Source organism: Lissotriton helveticus, chromosome 9 (genome assembly GCF_964261635.1).
Source record: "Lissotriton helveticus chromosome 9, aLisHel1.1, whole genome shotgun sequence".
Lineage (NCBI taxonomy): Eukaryota > Metazoa > Chordata > Amphibia > Caudata > Salamandridae > Lissotriton > Lissotriton helveticus.
Genome location: NC_136070.1, coordinates 569,441,446 through 569,461,149, shown reverse-complemented (window position 1 = coordinate 569,461,149; position 19,704 = coordinate 569,441,446). Strand labels below are relative to the sequence as shown.

The following is a 19,704-nucleotide window of genomic DNA, read 5'->3' as shown; positions in this document are numbered from 1 at the left end:
GGTAGCCACGTAGGCCATAATTATAGACACCATACACTCCAAACACGTTTTCCTTTCTCAGACAACACACATAGCATCCATGAACGGCATGGATAAATCAATGCTCCAATTGCAGGGGACTGGAAGACAATTTAAAACATGGGGGAAATGCTGGTAGATCTCTAACCTGGCAGGCAACATATAAAAAGACATGTTCTGCGGTCTAAAATTGGTATCACCACTAATATCAGTCTTATGCAGGCTGCAGAGACAGCATTAGTTGCACTGGCAAACGAGGGTGCAGCTGGAGTGCCCCTCCAAAATGAAGACCCTCCCCTCTGAGTTGAACGCCATGATACAAAGCCTTTATGAGAACATGGATTGTTGTGTGTGCTGAGGTAGGGGGGGGAAATTATACAGCTAGCTATGATAAACTTGAGGCAAGGGCACTCACTCCCTGTGAGCCAGGTAGGGCATCTTTCACCGTCCCAATACAGAGTGTAATGTCTATGTGCAGCTTTTCCTTCTTTTTGAGGGTGTTGGGTGCTAGAGAGGTGGTTGAATGGGTTATCTCAGGCAAATGTATTGTATAGGACTGATTGTCCATCACAGATAGCCTTTTTAATAATAATATAATAATAATAATAGGTCTCGCCTGAGCCAGCGCATGCGTTACTCTGGCGCGACATTTAGTGAGTGGGCTTTAAAAAGCCGACCACAGCTTTTTGTGTGGCATAGAGTGCGCGGTTACGCACACAGTTACAAGAAGAGGCGCCATCTGGCTTTCCTCTCGCTCTCCCAAGCGTGAGCGCGCCTCGCTCCGTCTCTCTGTCTTGCTCGCGCTGCAACTTCCTCCCCCTCTCCCACCACAAAGTGCATCTCAAGGCCGCGCGTCTGGTTTCATGTATACAGTCCATCGCCTTTGATTTCACGTCAAAAGCTTGTTCTTCAAAGGCATGGTACTTTTCTTTTGTATGTATTTATTTACACTGGAAATTGACTGGTAATCTTGTTGCTTTCAGCATTCCACAGAGTGTTTTAATTTTCACTCCACCGGTCGCCTCTTACCCCCCTCCCAATAAACCACAGCCAGATCGCCCTCACATCCTAACATGCTTTATTTAAACACTAAAGAGTGCATCTTTTTGCTCCCCCCACCTCACGAACCTGCAAGCACTTCTCCTTCAAATCCTTGTACTTTATATAAAACCTAAACAAAGGTTTCAAAGCGCTTTACATGAGCACTAGTTCCTTTACAGAAATTTGCCCAGAATCACAGGATGTAGAGCCTCCGCCGATACTCAAACCCGATTACCCAGCTTTAAAGTCCGGGCACTAGCCATTACTCCACATCCTGTCCCCTGTATTTTGTTTTTGCCATTCTGTCAGTCACTCTTTTTTGCCTGTGACTCCAAGAGGAAAGAACAGTTGATTCAGGGCTGAGACCTTCATTCGTGCTATATAAAAATGCAATACAAAGGATACATAATCTGGTGAACGTACATCGCGCTGCCTAAAGTATCTACAGTCTAAAAGCTGCCACTGGGCGCATTTTACGCCAAAGATGGTCACAGAAGCTGCATCAGAACTCCTCCCCCCTCAGAAGATATCAGGCACACATTTACACACTCTTGAAGGCTTCAGGAAGATGACAAGTGTTGCAGAAAATACATATTTGGGAGCATTGGGATTACATGACCAAGCTCCTTCATTTGAGCAAACGTTTTAACCGGCAACAGTCAAGGAAACCAAAGCGCTACCCCAACAGCTTTTAGCCACCATTAGCACATTTCTGGTAAATTATGTTTTTAGAGAAATGCAGATCAAAAACAGAAGCCTGTCACCTCATTCCCCCAGCCAGATCGCCCTCACATCCAAACATGCTTTATTTATTTCAGCTTTATTTAATTCACCTATGGCTCATGATTTTTTGTTTAAACACTCTACAGAGTGCATCTTTTCTCTTTCCCCACTTCTCGAATTCTCTGTTCATTCCTTTATTTAAACATTTTTATATGGCACTAATGAGTGTATCAGAGCGTTTTACATAAGTACTTCTTACATTACAGAAATTTGACCAGAATCATAGGATGTAGAGCCTCCGCCGAGACTTGAACCCAGTTCCCCAGCTTTAATGTCCAGTGCACTAGCCGTTACTCCACATCCTCTACAAACAACACTTGCTAAACACATACACTACTGCAGGCCAAAGGAAAAAAAAAAAAAACAAGAACTGCAAAGTACAACATAGCTTAAACATATTAGTAAAACCATAGGCGAGACCTATTGGCTATGCCAATAGGTCTCGCTTTTGGGACCATATATGTATTTAGTTATGCAGCACAATATCCTTAGTGCAACAACATCAACTGTTGCATGGCTAAACACTTATAAGGTCCCAAAGGCGAGACCTATTGGATATGCCAAGGCTTGTTTTAAAAGGCAGCAAGTATTTTATATGTATAGTTACTAGTAAAAATGTTTTTTAATTGGAAATCGCTAACTTTTAAAATTAGGTTTTGGATACTGCAAATAAAGGGAAATATTCTTATGTTCATAATGTAAAGGAAATCTCATATTGAAATTTCTTGACCTGTCATACACAGAAAACTACCACAATTCTTAGCTTTACACCCTTTCTGTTGGCATTCTGAGTAATAAAGGCATGGAATACTACTCGGGCAGATCGGAGAGCATTCAGCTTTCCGCAAACAAGGGCTACGATGAAAAGCATGAGTCATGCAAGAAGACCGCTAACGGGTGACAGAAAATAGGGACCAAAAGTGGGGAAAAGCGAAGTTATTTGGAAACAGCATGTCTAGAGAACATACACAGCATAAGGCTCTTTGCCAGGCTGTGCCACAAAGGCCACCATCTCTCATGATTTGTAGAACACACTGTTGCTCTCATCACTGCCTTTTACTAACCTGTTTGATGATGTATGTTAACTCTTCGATCTCTACGCCTTTATCGTCGAACAGGGATTTCCGCTTTGCCACTGGAGACATAAAAAGAAGAGACATTTTTAAAGGTTTAAAATGATTTGAAAGGGCAGCAATCACCCACAGAAGAGCACTTTTCATGCCAGAGAAAGGGAGAGATTAGGAGTCAGATTTTGAATGGACAGGAGTGTTACATTCCTGTGTGTCATGGACACGCATTCTGCATTTTCTACGCTCAAATCAGCTTGTGTTCTATTGAGAGTCCGATTAGGAGGGCCAAACTCTATTTACCAAATCTACTGCCTTCTTCAAATCCTCAACCATAATCTTTTTTGTTGTTGTTGCTAATAAGGTTTTATTATAGTTTGTCAGAATGGAAATAAAAGCATCAGTACAGAATCCACTTAACAAAAATAGCATAGTCATAGGATGTCACCAATAAACAGTATCCTTAGCCATGTCTTCTAGCCGCAATCATAGCTTCTCTGCTTCACCGGATACCTTCTAAAGTCACTGCTTTACCAGAAACCCCCACTGCGTAGTCCAAGTGCCCCAGAGCCATTGAACCCATCGTGGTAGGTTTTCACCACTTGTTACTCGTCAAATGCCTAGAAGCTACTGGTATTCCTTACAGAGTCACAGTATTCGTTCCCTTGGTAGCAAATTAGGTTTTTGCTGCATTCATTGGCTCTGGTCTACAGGCAGTCAGGCTCAGCCTCAGGTCTGGCCTAAAGATGGTGCACTGACAGGTAAACCCAGGTACACTGAGTCAAAGAAAAGGGGTGCAAGTTTCCATTCTGATTAAGAACTACATTATACATTCAGAAACACAAAATACAACAAAAAATACAAAGAAACTTGAATGGCAATTTCAAAAAAGCAAAGGCAAGCCAATATGTGAATAATATCGAAATCTTCCTCCAGACAGCATTTATATTAAAGATTAAGATTCACCTATAACCCCAGTGTTTTGAAAGTCTGCTATGTTTGGAGTGGAAACTATTGCAAAATGACTGCTGAAATCTGTCCATGACAGTTGATGTAGGTAATGCACTTTTATCCTAGCCAATCCTTAATATATCTGTTATAAACTCAAAATATGGGAGCTATGCAAAATCTTGAAAATGTTACATTATTTACATTCAATGCACAATAATCTAGATATTAACTCAATAGTTTGTTTCTTCTAGGTACCCCTTAATGCAACAGCGCACCCACTAAGACACTTTTCCCCTAGGCGGCTTAAAAGTGGAAAAGGATAACACAAACACGAGACAAGGCATTCTCATGGTAAAGCCCTCCACTTTCTGAGTTCCGCTTGCTGCTTGTTACGGGAACCTCCTAGAATCTCCCAAACCCCGGTGACAAATGTTTCTCTTATTTAATATATGGCAAGTAAAATAATTGTTGAATTTAAAAAGGAATTATTTTAAATCAATATAGTTAGAAGTACAAGAGAAACGAGAATTGTGAAAAAGAAAAACTAAAGGTAATTAGTGGCAATAAAGCAAGACTAGAGTCACAGTAACATGTTCTCTCATTCACAATCTTTACACTTGTAAGCGTGATAGAAAATTCTTTACCATGTAACCAACAACCCTAAGATCCACTCAGATTTAAAAAGGCATCCAAAAATGTGTACTTACGTATGGTCAGCTTTTCGAGCTTTGCAAAGGTGTTGCTGAGATCCTTTCCGATTCGCCTGGTGGGAAATAACAAAACTTTACTCTGCGGTTCTAGTGGCACTAGGCACAGCCATTTATTCTTTGCATTTGCGATAGTTCAACAGCCAACAATCAGCAGAGCTGGCTTCCACTTATTGTTTTATCACAAACAGCATATTAGCGACTTCGTAGGACAATGAATTGCAGTGTCATTTCAAAAAGGCAGTGAAAGGATAGAAGTGACAACCCATATTACCATAGTTGCTAATCTTCACTTCATGTCCTCTGCAATGTAATACTGCCTTTGTGTTGCATGTATGAATGCTGCAGGGTCTTCTGCGGTTACTATGCAATTTCAGGCTAAGTGGATGTTCCTCCAGTGACTAACAGAAGTAATGGGATGCTTGGTGGGTTAACAGGACTTGGCAGGGAGAGTTATTAGGGTGTGCCTTCATAAGAGCTTCAGGAGGAGCTGAAGGGTGACTGGAATGGCTGTCCATTCTGTATATTTGGAATTTTGATGCTTTAGGGCTCCTAAGAAGGAAATTTCCAGACTTGTGAGAATAATTTCAGGTTCTATTATTGATTAAATAAGGTGAGAATTGCAATACAGCAGTCATAAGCTGAGGTTTACGGCTATGGACCTTTCCTTCACTGGCAAATCTAGAACATCACTCTAATATGTCCACAGACCATGAATTCATTAATGCAAGCAGTATGCTTCTGTCAGAAGCCCTCCTCTGCAAAGGCAAACACTCCCTTCGTTGGCCTACTGCTGAATTTGTGCTTCTGGGCAGCAGCTGAGTACTGTCCTGTCCAGACCGTATACACATCTACTTTTCCCTTGCTCCAGCGACTTGTGTCCCAGTTGAAAACAGCAAATGGGAATCAAATTCCCCATCACCTGTCTGATTACCACTGTAATTTTCCATATGAAATGTTAGGTTCTCCGTTGCAACATTGCTGATAATAAAAAAAATTCAGTGACCAAATCTAACTAGGCAGTAGATGGTTGCTTCCCAACACTTCACTTGTTTCTACTATAGTTCTAGTGTTTACATGTTCGTTTACTATTTCTATTGCATTTGCTTTAACCCAGTAGCTGTGCGGCTTTGCCAACCCAGTAGCTGTGCGGCTTTGCCACCGCAGCACAGAACCTTTTTGCTTGAGACAGTTTGCAATTAAGCTTCCTTAACTTTTCCCCCACAAAAGGCATAGAGGCAAATGGGTCATTTGTTCTCCCTAATTTGGGGGTGGGATGATGTGGATGACACCGGAGGGAATCGAAGAAAATAGAGAAAATGAAATAAATAAATACAAAATTAGAGGGGAGAGATGCTGTGCAAGAAACCTTTTTACCACACCAAAATAGCATTAATAAAGCTTTGCAAAGTTAAAAAGCCCTCTTTCCATATTTCAGGAGAAACATATTTATAAAAAATAACAAACAGTCTTTGAATTCTTAGGTTTTGACGGAGACATCAAAGGCACTCTGACTCAAGAGACCTTTTGTTTTGGGTAAAAAACAATACAAAACAAATAAAAACTTAAGGTTTTTGAGCCCACCCATTATTTACCATTGGTTGGTTTCATTGTCTCGTTTCTTTTCTGTTCATTGGTCAGCTGCAGCTTAATTTTTGAGGTCTCACTACCAGAGAACTTTAGGAGGATTTTGATTTCACCTTCTTGAGATAACACACACACACACACACACACACACACACACACACACACACACACACACACACACACACACACACACACACACACACACACACACACACACACACACACACACACACACACACACACACACACACACACACACACACACACACACACACACACACACACACACACACACACACACACACACACACACACACACACACACACACACACACACACACACACACACACACACACACACACACACACACACACACACACACACACACACACACACACACACACACACACACACACACCACCCCCCCCCCACCCCAAGAACTGCAGGGAATGAGCTGCGTGCACTTTACAACTTCTTCCTCTTGTTTGCTATAGTTCATTACACCGATCAGCAGAGCGGTCACAACTTTGCTTCCTATACGAATAACAACAAGCAATGCATGTACCCTCCGTTCAACATTTTGCAGTCAAAGATGTTGTCACAGTCCCAAGTGCACAGTCTTGCTCAGACGTGTTGGTGTAGTTCTATTTACAGTGCTGGTAAATGTGGTATTTGTGGTGTCCTAATATTCGCATAGTGCTTCTGCGCCGGTATGGGGGGTTGTAAGCACTATACAAATACTACTATACAACTGTAGACCAGCCGAGAGGTGTTTGCATGGTTCTGTTTAAAGTGCCTGTCTTTGTGGTATGTGCTATTTTAATTCCTTAAAATACTGCTGTCCTTCTGAGAGGTGCAGATACTGTCCAAATCAAGAGGGGTTGTCCTGTTTGGATGTGTGTGCATAGCCCTGTTCAAAGTAGGACAGTCCTCCTGTAATACATATGAAGTCCTAATAAAATTAATATAATCTTCGTATGGAAATGATAAGGAGTAACAGTATTCTTGCATTCAACAAACTGTTCTAGTGGGAAATGTTATGAACTGAACACACTGCAGCACAGGTTTGCAGCACATGATTAAAAGACATTGTCAAAGCCAATAGTTCTAGTAGGTGAGAACTATTGAATTTGCCATTGCTTCTTCTACGTGGTGGTCAATTTTTACTTCTATTTTTAGATTTTTAGACCTACTTGCAGTTTGTGGTGGAAACAAGTGTGAAACTAGTGGATGAAATCAGACGCTATACATTTCTGCAAAGTAGACAAACTCTAAATTCAGCAAAGGGTGAATTGTGTAGATTGCTTGTGGTTTCCCAAAGAAATTATTTGTTGAAATAAAAAAGGATATATTCATAAAAGGAAAAGGGGGCGTGTAAGCGCCCATATTGTAGGATGTGCATTTTGAGCTCCTGGGCTCCTTAGAGTTCAGAGGCCTTTAAAATCCTGATTCCTGCCTGAAAGGGGCCGTGGAGGGAAATCGACCCCCGCAACTTGGTGATGGAAGGACTTGGGGTCCACTGGCCCCTTGGCGTCTGTGGGGACGAAACAAAGGTGAGTGCCCACGACTGAAAAGGTTAGCAAGGAGAGGATGTGGCCTTTCGGCTAGAGCGGTCAACCCAGACGCTGGGAAACTGAGTTTGAGTCTCTGCAGGGACACTGAACATCCTGTGATTCTGGGCAAACCACTTAATCCTCCCGTGCCTAACAAAAAAACGCAACTGGTGCTCATGTAAGGCGCTCCGATACCCTCGGGTGAAGTTTGAGCTACATAAAACTCCAGAAAAAACAAAATAAAAAAGGAACCCGTCGGCATCAGGCAGATTCCATCGCAGCGCACCAGGAGCCGAGGAGGTCCAGTAGCGACTGGAACCTGCACGCTGGACATGGGCCTCCAAATACCGATGGAGGATTAAGGAAGGCTCTAGTGCTGGCTGGCTCTAGTCCGCAGGCCGCCAATGGTCCATGCTTGCCTGTGACAGGGCTGGGAAGGACGCGGTCCTAGGAGTGGGCACAAGCCGGACTGAAGGTTAGAGGCACTGCCCAGATCAAATGGAAACCTGAGCGGGCCCATTGCAATCGGGAAGCCGCAGGAGTAACACAGTGGGGGTGATTTACGCAGACGGGGCCTCTGGCGGGTGCTAGGACTTTCTTGGTGAAAAGAGATGTCACAAAGCCAGCTGGGCAACCACTGTTGTGAGGGTTGAGACGAGGCAGCCGTGAGGGCGTGCTTTGGGGCACTGATATGGTGGGTCAGAGGGACCAAATACCGAGCTCTTTCTGGGGGAGTGGCTGGACAAGACTGGGATAGGTATGTTATCATCCATGCTGCAGGAAGACGAGGTCCCTGGTCTATAGAAGGCCATGAAGTACATTTATACCCGGATTATAGGACTCTGGTCCAAAGACAACGAGGTACGTTTGTGCCTGTCAAAAGAGTGCGGGGACAAACCAAGCATTTGAAATGCAATAGGTCTCACATTTACAAGAGTTTTGTAACAGCAACACCTATTGCATTACAAATGCTAGTTTGTAAAAACGATCAGGCGGCACTTACACTTTAATGTCGGCTGCGCCCCTTTCCGTAGACGAGCCATGTCTAAAGAATGGGGCGTGGCCACCATTAAAGTGGAAGAGCAGTATGGGGCGCTTTTACAAAAATCATTTTTCCCGTTGACACACAAAAGCTTTTTTTGTTGTTGTTGTAAGAGTGCCCCATTCCACGCTTTACTTTAATGGCGTCCATACCAGGAACCATATCGGCCTGAGCCTGAAAGCGCAGATAGTGTCTGTATTTAACAGAGTCTGATGTTACCCTCTCCTGGGTACGAAGTGATCTATTCTTGCCTCAAACACCTTCCACTATGAACAAGAAAGGGCTAAGGAAGCCCCTGGCACCTAGACCCCTCATTAGATAAAGATCCCAGTACGAGTCTACTGTAATGCTTACTCACTTGGCCATCATGGTGAAGTCACTCCTCTGCCGCACAGCATTAAGAACAGGACGGTTTGTCTGGACCCCATTCTGAAAAGGAATGGAACAAAGTTAGTGTGATTCCTCTAAAAAATGCTTTATAGTCTTTTCTACACCTGGTCCATGAGCAGTGCAGTTTTTTCATAAATGAGCATGGCTCGACCCCTGAACCCCTACTCACCTGTCTGCTTCTCAGAGACTTGCACGCGGAGAGGAACTCATGGGTCCGATCCCGGCAGGACATGGTGTCCGTGAGGATTTGGGGTGGCACGGTGGCGGGAGCAGTAGCCGGCTGAGGTGGTAGGATCTGTGTTTGAGAAGGGCCAAGATAGACTCCCTCTTCAGTGTTCCTAGAACCGTGGCGTCTTCTTGTATTCATCGAGGCTCATAACCACCACCTCAAAAGGAAAGACAGTTTCAGTAAGAAAGGAGGATAAAGTGAGGGCGGGGGGTGCAAGAAGTTAAAATTACACATTAGGCAAGATCATTAATGCAAGCTGTTACTGAGACATAGACCACACGAGAAAAAAGAAAGAGGGCACTGTATCCGGACCCTAGCAGGAAAAATGAATATTTGTGGAGAATAGGACACATGATAATAGAATTCCAATTGTGGTCTACAACGGGTTTAACATGTGTGATATAAAGCTGTGTAATGGCACCCTGCATCACATCCGATTGATGCCGTGGAGCAGATTTTTTCACATCAATATTTCAGGCACAAAGCTCAACTTTTAAACCACCCGGAAGGAATGTTAAAATAGCAAGAGAAAACAGAGGAAGGGATGTGGGTCAGTATAAGAGACAGTCATTGCCATGTGGTTTTCGATCCGACGAGTGACAGGTTGCCAGATGACAGCTTACTCCGGGAGGGAATGGCGTAAGCCCTCTGCATTGGAATCAGTGAGACAGAGTAATCACAGCATTTCAACAAGTTTGGTTACGCCCTTACTCAATTTTTTTTTCGAGACAAAAGCTAAGCTTTGCAGACCTGGACTTTAATCTTATCTTAAAGATTCTGTGTCGGGAGATGAATCTCTAAGGACTACAAATTTAGCAAATAAAAAACAGCACACAAACATCTCACATATAAAGGTTTTTGGCCCTAAGCATAGTCAGGTACAAAGAGGACAATGCGCTCAAGGAGCAGTTGAGGGGAGTAAAGACATCATTTATGGCAGTTATCTAGACAAATCAGAGCACACATTAGATTTATTTGATTTAATTTAGTAAAAGCATAAAAACAAAATACGGTACAACAAAATCATTACATAACAAGTAAGTGCAATACATGATAAAAAGGGCACTCAAACAATTGAGAGACTTCCTGCAATAAATCACAGCCCATAAAAAACTTGACACTGAATAATATATGTATGCTGGACAGAATAAAATTCACAGAAGTCAATGTGCATGGATAGTTCGCTAGACTCTGGGACCAGTCATTCATGGAAGGGAAGCTAGCAAGAATGTGAAAAAATGTCCATCCTAAAGCATGTAGGAACAAAACAGTGCCTGCGATAAGGGATAAGCTTTACATAATGCAGGATGTCATTTGTAACCAACACTGTTTGGTTCCTAAAAACACTAGGATTCAACAATTCTGAGAGACAGCTCTTCAAGTAATGACAGACATTCCGCTTTAAAGTCTTTCCTGCTGATGCATTCTAGGGATTCAAGATGATTAAAGTATTCTGGGTGGCCCACATCTCCGATAACACTTTAATAATTTTTAACCAGGGAATGTGCTAAGCAGAACATGAGCCAAGACAGTCTTACTAGTATGCTCCGAGGTCCAGATTTGAAGCCACACCAGAATAGGCTGGATCTTAATCATATCGGAAAGTAAGCATAACCCTCAATCAGTGTGGCGCATATAAGAAGAGCAGCCAGTCTGGACCTCAAGGAACTGCTTTAAAAATGCATTTTCCACTGTTTGCAGGGATTGACAGTTAATGTGTTCCCACAAACCCGCACCATGGGTGGCAGTGGGTAGACATTTGGCCATGTAAATGGTTTACATCTCCTTTGGGGGATTCCTACCTAGGCTTCTTGCAAAGTTGGACAAAGCAGAGGTAGTTCTCATAGATTGTAGCTTTTGATGGCTTGCACCCATGTATATTTGTTGTTAAAAAAAAATGCTTAAATCCGAAAAGGTTGGTGCAAAGGAAACCTTTGCATCATTAATAAGTATGTGCCTACACTTTGTGCACCTTCTCCCGCATTTCATACAAAGGTTTTACTTTGATTAACCAGTAGGCCTAAATCATGCATGTAGGCAACAAAACGGGTTACTAGGGTCTGCAGTCCGAGGAGGGTGCGGGCCATAAGAACAGTGTCATATGCATAGAGGAGGGAGGGGCTCGCACAATGACCAATTTGTGGAAGATCTCTACATTTGGTAAATAGCTTGCTTCCCAAACTGTTATTATATAAAGTGAATATAGCGTGCTAGTACACAGTCTTACCTGACCACCCCCTCTCTATGTGCTGGCCTTGCCACTCAAGTAGCGGTCTTAAGAAAGAGGAAGAGGTGTGGCGCCGCGGCCAGGGCGACTGACGCTGGAATCTGCGGATCACGGTTCGATCCCCGGCGCCGGTGGCAGGTTAGCTCAGCACCATGTGACTCTGGGCAATAGCTTGCTTAATCTTCCCGATGGCCCCCAGCGCCTAGAGACCCTTGCGGGTGATTGTGTGCTTTACAAATGTGGATTTATTATTATTATTATAAGAAAGCATACTACGGGGGCCTCAACCCCGGGAGAAAGCATGGTGGCCCTAGGTTTACTATGGATGTCACAATCGAATGTGGATGACACAACCACAAAGGCCAAAAAGAGGTGATCTCTCTTGATCCTGTGTACTTCCTTATAAGGAGGCTTTGGTTCATAGCCTATTCAATCATCCCTAGACCTGTCCAAAAACCATTCTATAGATCTGATAGGATTTTGTTAGAACATAACCAGTCCTGTAGTCTATTCAGAATGATTCTACCAAACCCCTTGACTGGGGAATCTAGTAAGGATATAGGCTGATAGCATGCTGAATTAAGGAGATCACCTTTTTTTAAAAATAGGGACGAGAATAGATTCGGACTATGTCGGAAAGAAGCCATCTTTGCAACAGGCACCAAATACCAGGGTCAAGATAAGACCACACAGAGGGATGTTTGCTTTATAAAGGTTCACAGAGATGCCATCTGGACCTGGAGCATCCCCACCTTGCTGATGTTTAAAGCGCCCATAACTTTCTCGATGGAGAATTAAGAACCAGAAGTGTGAATCCAAGCAGAACCACCTAGAGGGTTTTCAATCAGGCAGCGAACACTCCCAGGGTATTGAATTGATTAGTGGGGAAATAATGCACCCATTCTGTCTCCATAATGGCAGCCTCCAACCTGGGTTGATTACCCACCAGAAGGCTGTGTTGTAATTTCTTAAAACTTGCCCCGCGCAGAGACTCCCATGCTTCATCTCTCAAGTTAGGTTTCCTTTGATTCACTGCATTCCTATATTCCAGTCTAAATGCCTGGATCTCTAATCTACATTGGGGGGAGTGATTTGTGAAGGGCATCTTTAAGCATGTTGTTTGCTTTGGAACAGGTGGAGTCAAACCAACCTTTCCTTGTGCGATTCTTATTAGTGGTTAGACCCTCCTTCAGACCCCTCGTTACCACCACAAAAGCCTCAATGTTTTCACTAAAATCACAAAAACCCATTTGGCTCAGCTTGTGTCCAACACAATGAATAACGACTGCGAGTTGCTACCTTGATGTTATCAATGACACAGGGAGTAGTGCATTTGGCCCGATTACTAGGGCGCTTTGTTCCTAATAGACATATTTTGTGTGTTGTAGGGTGAGCGTGGGTCGTTGGCAGGCATATGCAATAGAGTTCCTGTGCCAGAACCAACAGATTTGACAGATCCGCCTACCTTGTGCGTGAAGTCCCACAGAGAATCGGTCTTAAGTCAATCTACCCCATCTAACATCCATCTACCCCTTCCAACATGGCCAGACTGTCAAACCGGTTGTGGGTCAACATGACATAAGAAACAGGGGGGCAGTCATGATCAGGTCGCACAAAGCTTTGAATTTCCCATTTTTATTACAGGTTGGTAAAAATAACCTAAGGGGGGGTACTGTAATTCCATGATGAGAAATATTTGTGACATTGGTTTTACGCAGATTGGTATCAACAAGGCACAGTGATTTAAAGGACAACACCATGCAATCACACTGCAGAACTTTACACCCCCTTCCAATCCATTTTACTCTCCTGACCATTTTGATGTCGCAAATAAGGCCCTTGAAGGCCATTTTTTTGCCCACCCCATACAGAGATTTATTTCTCAAGGAGTCCCATAGCTCATTTACCATTGGTGATAAGCCGGGGACATTGGCCAGGACTAACAGATAAGGGGCTGCAGCAGGAGTGAGATAGAGAGCATCATCTATCTTCAAGTGCAATCTTGCGTTAGGTACATTACTCTTGTTAGGAACGAGAGATGGGATCAAGTTGGACCGGCGGCCGGCCTGGCCAGTAATCGCCTTAGGACAGACTGACGGGTGCTACGGTAGGCTGCCCTATCGAGTTGAAAGTCTTTTCGTCTGGTGTTAACAGGTAACAATGAACCCTTGATGGAATGGACTGCAACAAGAGGACACTGCTAATCTGCATTAGGCACACACTAGCTCCCCCAGAGAGAGGAGTAGGAACTGCAAAATATGCAGTCATGGGTGGGGCACTGGATTTGGTCTTTAATAAATCCCCACAAGGAGCGACAAGGCTTTCCATGTGTTTTAGCCTGGTGTTCAATGTCCCAAAGATCGATTAGCAAGTTGCTCCAATGTGTTAACAGAGGTATGTAAAGATGTAAAATTTTCTAGAAATAGGTTATCAGAGCCCGTTTAAATAGGGACCTAGGTGGTAGTAAGTCTGGCAGCTAAATTCCTCCGGATCTTGGTATGAGCATCCTGCGGAACTCTGGCGAGTCCCACCAGGGTCATCGAAGAAACAAGCGTTCTGTGTCGCCCCAAACAGCAGAGTGCCTGTCGCTGCGGAATAGGAAGCAGCACTATATACACAATCTCAGAGCCTCCCTCTCCATGCCGCTTGGGCTGGTTGGCTGGTAAGAAGGACCCTGGGACAACGAGTCCCACCAGGGTCAGCGAAGAAACAAGAGTTCTTGTGTGGTCCTAAACAGCAGAACTGCCGAATTCATTGTATGGTTTTTATACTGGCCATACAGGGACTTGTCCAGACTTAGCAAAAGCTTTAAGGTACCGCAATTTACTTTGCACAATGTGGTGATAGTTTACTTTGGTAGGACTATTGGTCCTGTATGCAATACACTCACCAACATAATCAGGAAAGGGACTTACATCATATAAAAAAGAGAAGTGAAAGGGAAACTTCAAAGTGCAGAAGTAAAAAATAAAGCAGACAAGAGCAAAAATATCACACTTCAAATTGCAGGAGAGTGCGTGCTACTCAGAAAAGCCCATGAGCTTCGCTGTACAAATGCAAGCCTAGAATCCTTATTTTGAACACTGGCCTGGGGACCCTCATGCTTAATTCAGTTCGAACTACAGTGACCTCAGCTCATGATGATCGTGTGCACAAGACTCTGCAAAATACCACTAAACACCTTATTTCATAATATTTTGCATTAGTATATACAACCAACAAGGCATTAAAAACCACAAAGTCACAACTACACGGACCATAAAAACCACACAAGAGTAGTAGCAGGGAAAGCTTGCTGATCTCATTAATACACGCAGAATTTGGTCAGCTGCAGCTGAACAATTTTCTCTCTCCAACAGCAGTCGGTGTGTGCTTTCTAGTACACTAGTTGCTCCCTACCACCACTAGAAGGTGAAATACAGGCAGAAACAGCACACACTTTCCTCATATTCAAAATGGGTACAGTATAGCTGTGCACATTCCCCTCAGACAAGGAACAGGTATGGCACACAACCTTACCTCCAACACAAAATACATGTGCATCCTGGATAATGGGCACAACAGCAACCAACAGAAATGGCAGCTTCCACATGCAGGCCGAGAACTGCATGCGCAGCTGCAGTGTAAGCTTCCCTTTTAGCCTGAGCAGGTAGATAGGGGCAGCAAATGTGTAAGACTCACTAAAAGAACTTGCACAGAATCCTTAACCACAGTACCAACTTCTCTCACAAAGAATATACACACCACAAGCAGTAGCTGTACAAGCTTTCCTCACATGCCCACAAAGGGCGCAACCCGATAGCAGCAATGCAAGCGTCCCTTGTATACTGACCAAGTGCAGCACAGGCTCTACAGGCGGCCTCTAGCTACAAATAGCAGTAGCAATGGAGAGCAGGAGGTCACCAGGAGTCATGCCAACTAAACTCTAAAAACGTGTGAGGTTTTTCATGACCATGATATACAAAAGGTAAACACATGCCAATGCACATGGCGTACTTGGTGAGAAGACTGCTCGCTTCCCTCAATAGTTAACAGACTACAGTAATTGTGGGCAGCCAGCCTGAACATATGCCAAACCCAATGTATTTATTTTCAGTGTAATCCAGCACCCGATCCTGACTGCACTTTGGCTTCAAAGACTGGGTTAATACAGCTCTGGACATTTTTGCGCCCTTCAAAACTAAGGTTGTAAGTAGAAGCAAATCTTCTGCACCCTGGTATTCAACAGAACTCACGTCCCTTTGGCAGAAATGCCGCAGACAAGAAAGGAAATGGAGGGCAAAGCCATCCTTAGTGAAAAAGGAAATGGAGGGCAAAGCCATCCTTAGTGAAAAAGGGAAACAAACTACTTCTCCTGAACTATAAGCAGGCCAAAGTACAGGCGAAAGCACTCTTCTTTACAGAGATAATCCAGTCAGATAATTCTTTTAAGCTACTGTTTAAGGTAGTGAAGGAGTTATCAGAACCTCCCATTCAGCTGGCGTTTAATTCTTCTCAAGAGTTCTGCAACAAAGGTGCAACCTATTTTCAGGAAAAAGCTCTCAACATCTTCCTGAATGTTAATCCACCTGCTGTAGAAAAAATATTCTTTGATAAATCTGCTTTTTGCCCTTCTGATAATCTTTTTTTAGCTTTCCCCTATAACTCTGTCCAGAAAACCAAGCACTTATTACGGAGTTTAAAATCAGGGTCTCAGTCTGATCCATGCTTGCCCAAAACATTACAACTTGCTCCAGATCCCATTGACAAATTTTGCGGAATGTGTTTAATTGCACGCTTCATAAGGCTTTTTTCATGCTATCTGGAAGAAAGCGGTGTCTCTCCGCTTCACAAAGCTAATGCAGATCCTGAATATATGAAAACTCTTCGTCTCATCGCCTTGTTGCTGGCTCCTGCCAAAAGTTTCGCAAAGTGTATTAATAGGGAGCTGGTGAAATTCGTTGATAGCCAGGCGATCTTTGATCCCTCTCAAGATGGGTTTTGTGCCTGCCATAGTACTGAGACTACCCTTATTGTAGCAAAGACAGCATCTGTGCCAAGGTTGATCGGGATGTGGCAGCTATCTAGGCAATGCTGGACCTCTCAGCAGCATTCGATACCGCCTTGCCTGCATAGTTCAGCGTCTGCAGCAAGTGGGGGTCAGTGGGACCGGCTTGCAGCTTCTCCATTCGCGTCAAACAGAGTGCAAATTGTCTGTTGCGGCAGCTTCAAGGCAAAGGCTTTTAGTCCGCCCTGTGGGGTGCCTCAAGGCTCATCTTTGAGTCCAGTCCGTTTTTAATCTTTGTGTGACCCTTTGACCGATCTGGTACGCTCATTTCGGTTTCAAGTACTGTCATTATCAGACAATACTCAAATTATTGTATCTATTTCCAACTACCTGCCTTTAGTGGTGGGGAGGTTCAACCACTGCATGTCCAGCATTATCTGCTGGATGATGGATAATGCAGATAAGACTGAAGTGCTAGTGTTTGGCTCCAAAAACTCCAGTTGGTCAAGCACTTGGTAGTCAGATGTCTGCAGACCTCTTCCAATCGCCATCAAGTCAGCCAAAACCCTTGGGGTCATTTTCGATAATTCTCTCTGAGTTTTGATGCACAAGTCAGTTGCATTATCAGCACTTGTTTTTACATCATTAGGACCTGAAAAATATATATTTCCCTACATTCTATCGGAATTGCACCAGACAGTCACTATAGCCCTTGTCACCTCACAGTTGGTTTACTGTAATGCACTTTACCTGAACTCCAATAGTTTCTCCTTGAATAAGCTCCAGGCTGTACAGAATGCGGCAGCTCGCCTTATTTTGAACATCATTGGCTCCCTGTCAGGAGGCATATTTCCTTAAAGGCCGTGTGCCTAGTTTAAGGCTCTTCGTCATAAGGGCCCCATTCAAATGAATGCCCTTTTCAGTGGAATACTCCTAGCAGACCACTTAAAACCTCATGCTGTAAAAAACGTACTATCCCCAGATTTCGGAAGACTACTTCGGGTGGGCGCTCCTTTTCGGTACCACCCGCCAAACTATGGAACACTCTGCCTACCTACATCTCAGAAGCGGACTCTTTTTTTGTCCTTTAAAAAACATCTGAAAACCCATCTCTTCTCATCTTAGAAAGCTTGATCTTGGCTGTGCTGCTCCTGCCGACTGATCTGTTCCGCTATAGTGCTCTGGCACCTTCGGATTTTAGTGTGCACTATACATTTTATCCTATTCTTTTTCCTGTGCTGCATTGCAGAACTGAGCAGTGCGGATGGTTCGTCCAAACCATCTCTGAAAAGCAGTTGATAGCGCTGCAACAGGCACATGAAACACAAACTACAGGGTCAGGGTAAGCCGATGCACTTATGCCCCCACATGTCAGGGTTCACCAGGTTAACAGCAAGATTACTATTAGACAAATAGACTCTTAAGGCTTCAGCAAACGCACGATTACTAAACACATGTTTAGTATCCAAAAGCACCATATAATCGTCAAAGAAAAATATTTTGAAAGGTATGCTCTAGTGGTGGGAAAAAAATGATACAATAATATTCGTTCTGCATATACTGCATCTATATGATAAATTATTTAAAGAGTGATGATTTAGAGTGCATCTAATGTGTAAAATATTCCATTAAGCACCGTAATGCTAGCACTAAGAAGCAGAACGATGGACCAATAGTCCACTTGGTTTATTATAAAGAACTGATAACAAAAAGACAATTCAGACAGCTGTGCCAGACCCAAAAACGAGAGTACTTTCTTGTTATCCAATTTGGGGGACTGCACCCATTGCCCTTGCTAAATGATTAATATATTTGCTAAGACGAAGAGAGGTAGGCACACCCTGAATAACTCAAATTATAATGATCATAAAGTTTCTTGTGATCTGGTTATTTTGTGTTCGACCAAGTGCCAGTGTACAGAATACCGAACATACTTCCCAGGCGCAGGGTGACTTTCTAATCCAGCATGTTCTCCTAGTATCTGACCCTATACACTTTATCAAAGTCTGGTGTGAAGCAGGGTGAGATTTGAGTACTGACTTATAGCAAGGCTCGACATAAGTCATGGTTACCAGTGGAGAGAATTATGCACAAATCAATACTGAAAGAGCAACACCAGAAGGATGGCCCTTTCTACCAACCCCTCCTTTCTTTTTGTTCCGGCTACAGAACCACTTGTACCGTTAAAAAGAACCAATTCACAAATTCATTGAACAAAATTTGGAACTCCAAGAACAATGTTTCCCTCTTTGAAGACAGTATGCTTTATGACACTTTCCAATCCTCTAGACTCAGTCCCTTCACTCTAGCCAACAATTTCAATCTGATACCAAATAATTTGGTTTAAGTCAAGGGTGCTGCCTCTATCAGCTGTGACCTCGAAAACAAGATACAACAATGAATAATAAGAATATGAATTTTAAAAAGTCAGATCCCATCGGACCAGTCTTTACCATACAGGTCTCCCAAAGGGAAAAATCTAGCTTCATCAAAATATGACACTTTCAAAAATCCATACACACTGGGTGGGGGAGAAGCAACAGTTTGAAAAAGTAACACTAAGCGTGGGGGAGTGGGGGATTTGGGTGGGGACAAGCACATCAGAAAGCCTGCAACACGAGGGAGGCAGCAATATGGAGCAAATGCGGATATTTGCAGGAGAGAAGCACAAGAGGCAGAGCGTTATAAAACACATGCATTCTCATGAGTGCTTACACAAAAAGAATAGGAGTAGTTTCCTAAAAGTAAACAAGATACAAGTAAGCCAAGCCAAAAGATGGTAAAGAGGATCTGGTCTGGGGGTAGGAACAAAAAAGCCATGGAATAAAAGCCACTGAAGGAGAGTCAAGCAAATAAGAGTGACAATAAAGCCAAATAAGCCCACAGGAAGTTCTTGGAAAACCCACAGTAAGTCTAACCAGACAGCGTGCGCTACCTGGTAGCCGAAACCTAAAAGCCACTTCCTCAAAGCAGGTGTGTTTTTTATTAAATTATTTTTACACAAATTTGATAAAGTCACGTTCAACTCTTGAAACCTTGAATGAGACAGTTCTTTTAAAGAGAAATAGAATCACCAAATTATTTCTGTAACTTTTGTAACATCAGAGCTTTCATTAGAAAC

General features: G+C 43.3%; 1 protein-coding gene across 2 annotated transcripts in view; it reads right to left on the bottom strand.

The window, feature by feature from the left end:
• Positions 1-19,704, bottom strand: part of STX5 (syntaxin 5) — a 78,639-nt gene that overhangs the window by 40,804 nt on the left and 18,131 nt on the right. For both annotated transcript variants that reach the window (XM_078660500.1, XM_078660501.1), the window contains exons 2-5: positions 9,310-9,526; positions 9,109-9,179; positions 4,568-4,623; positions 2,907-2,977 (exon numbers count right to left, since the gene is read on the bottom strand). In XM_078660500.1, the coding sequence (XP_078516626.1) occupies positions 2,907-2,977; positions 4,568-4,623; positions 9,109-9,179; positions 9,310-9,507 (396 nt within the window). In that variant the 5' untranslated portion in view covers positions 9,508-9,526. The remainder of the gene's footprint in view (positions 1-2,906; positions 2,978-4,567; positions 4,624-9,108; positions 9,180-9,309; positions 9,527-19,704) is intronic.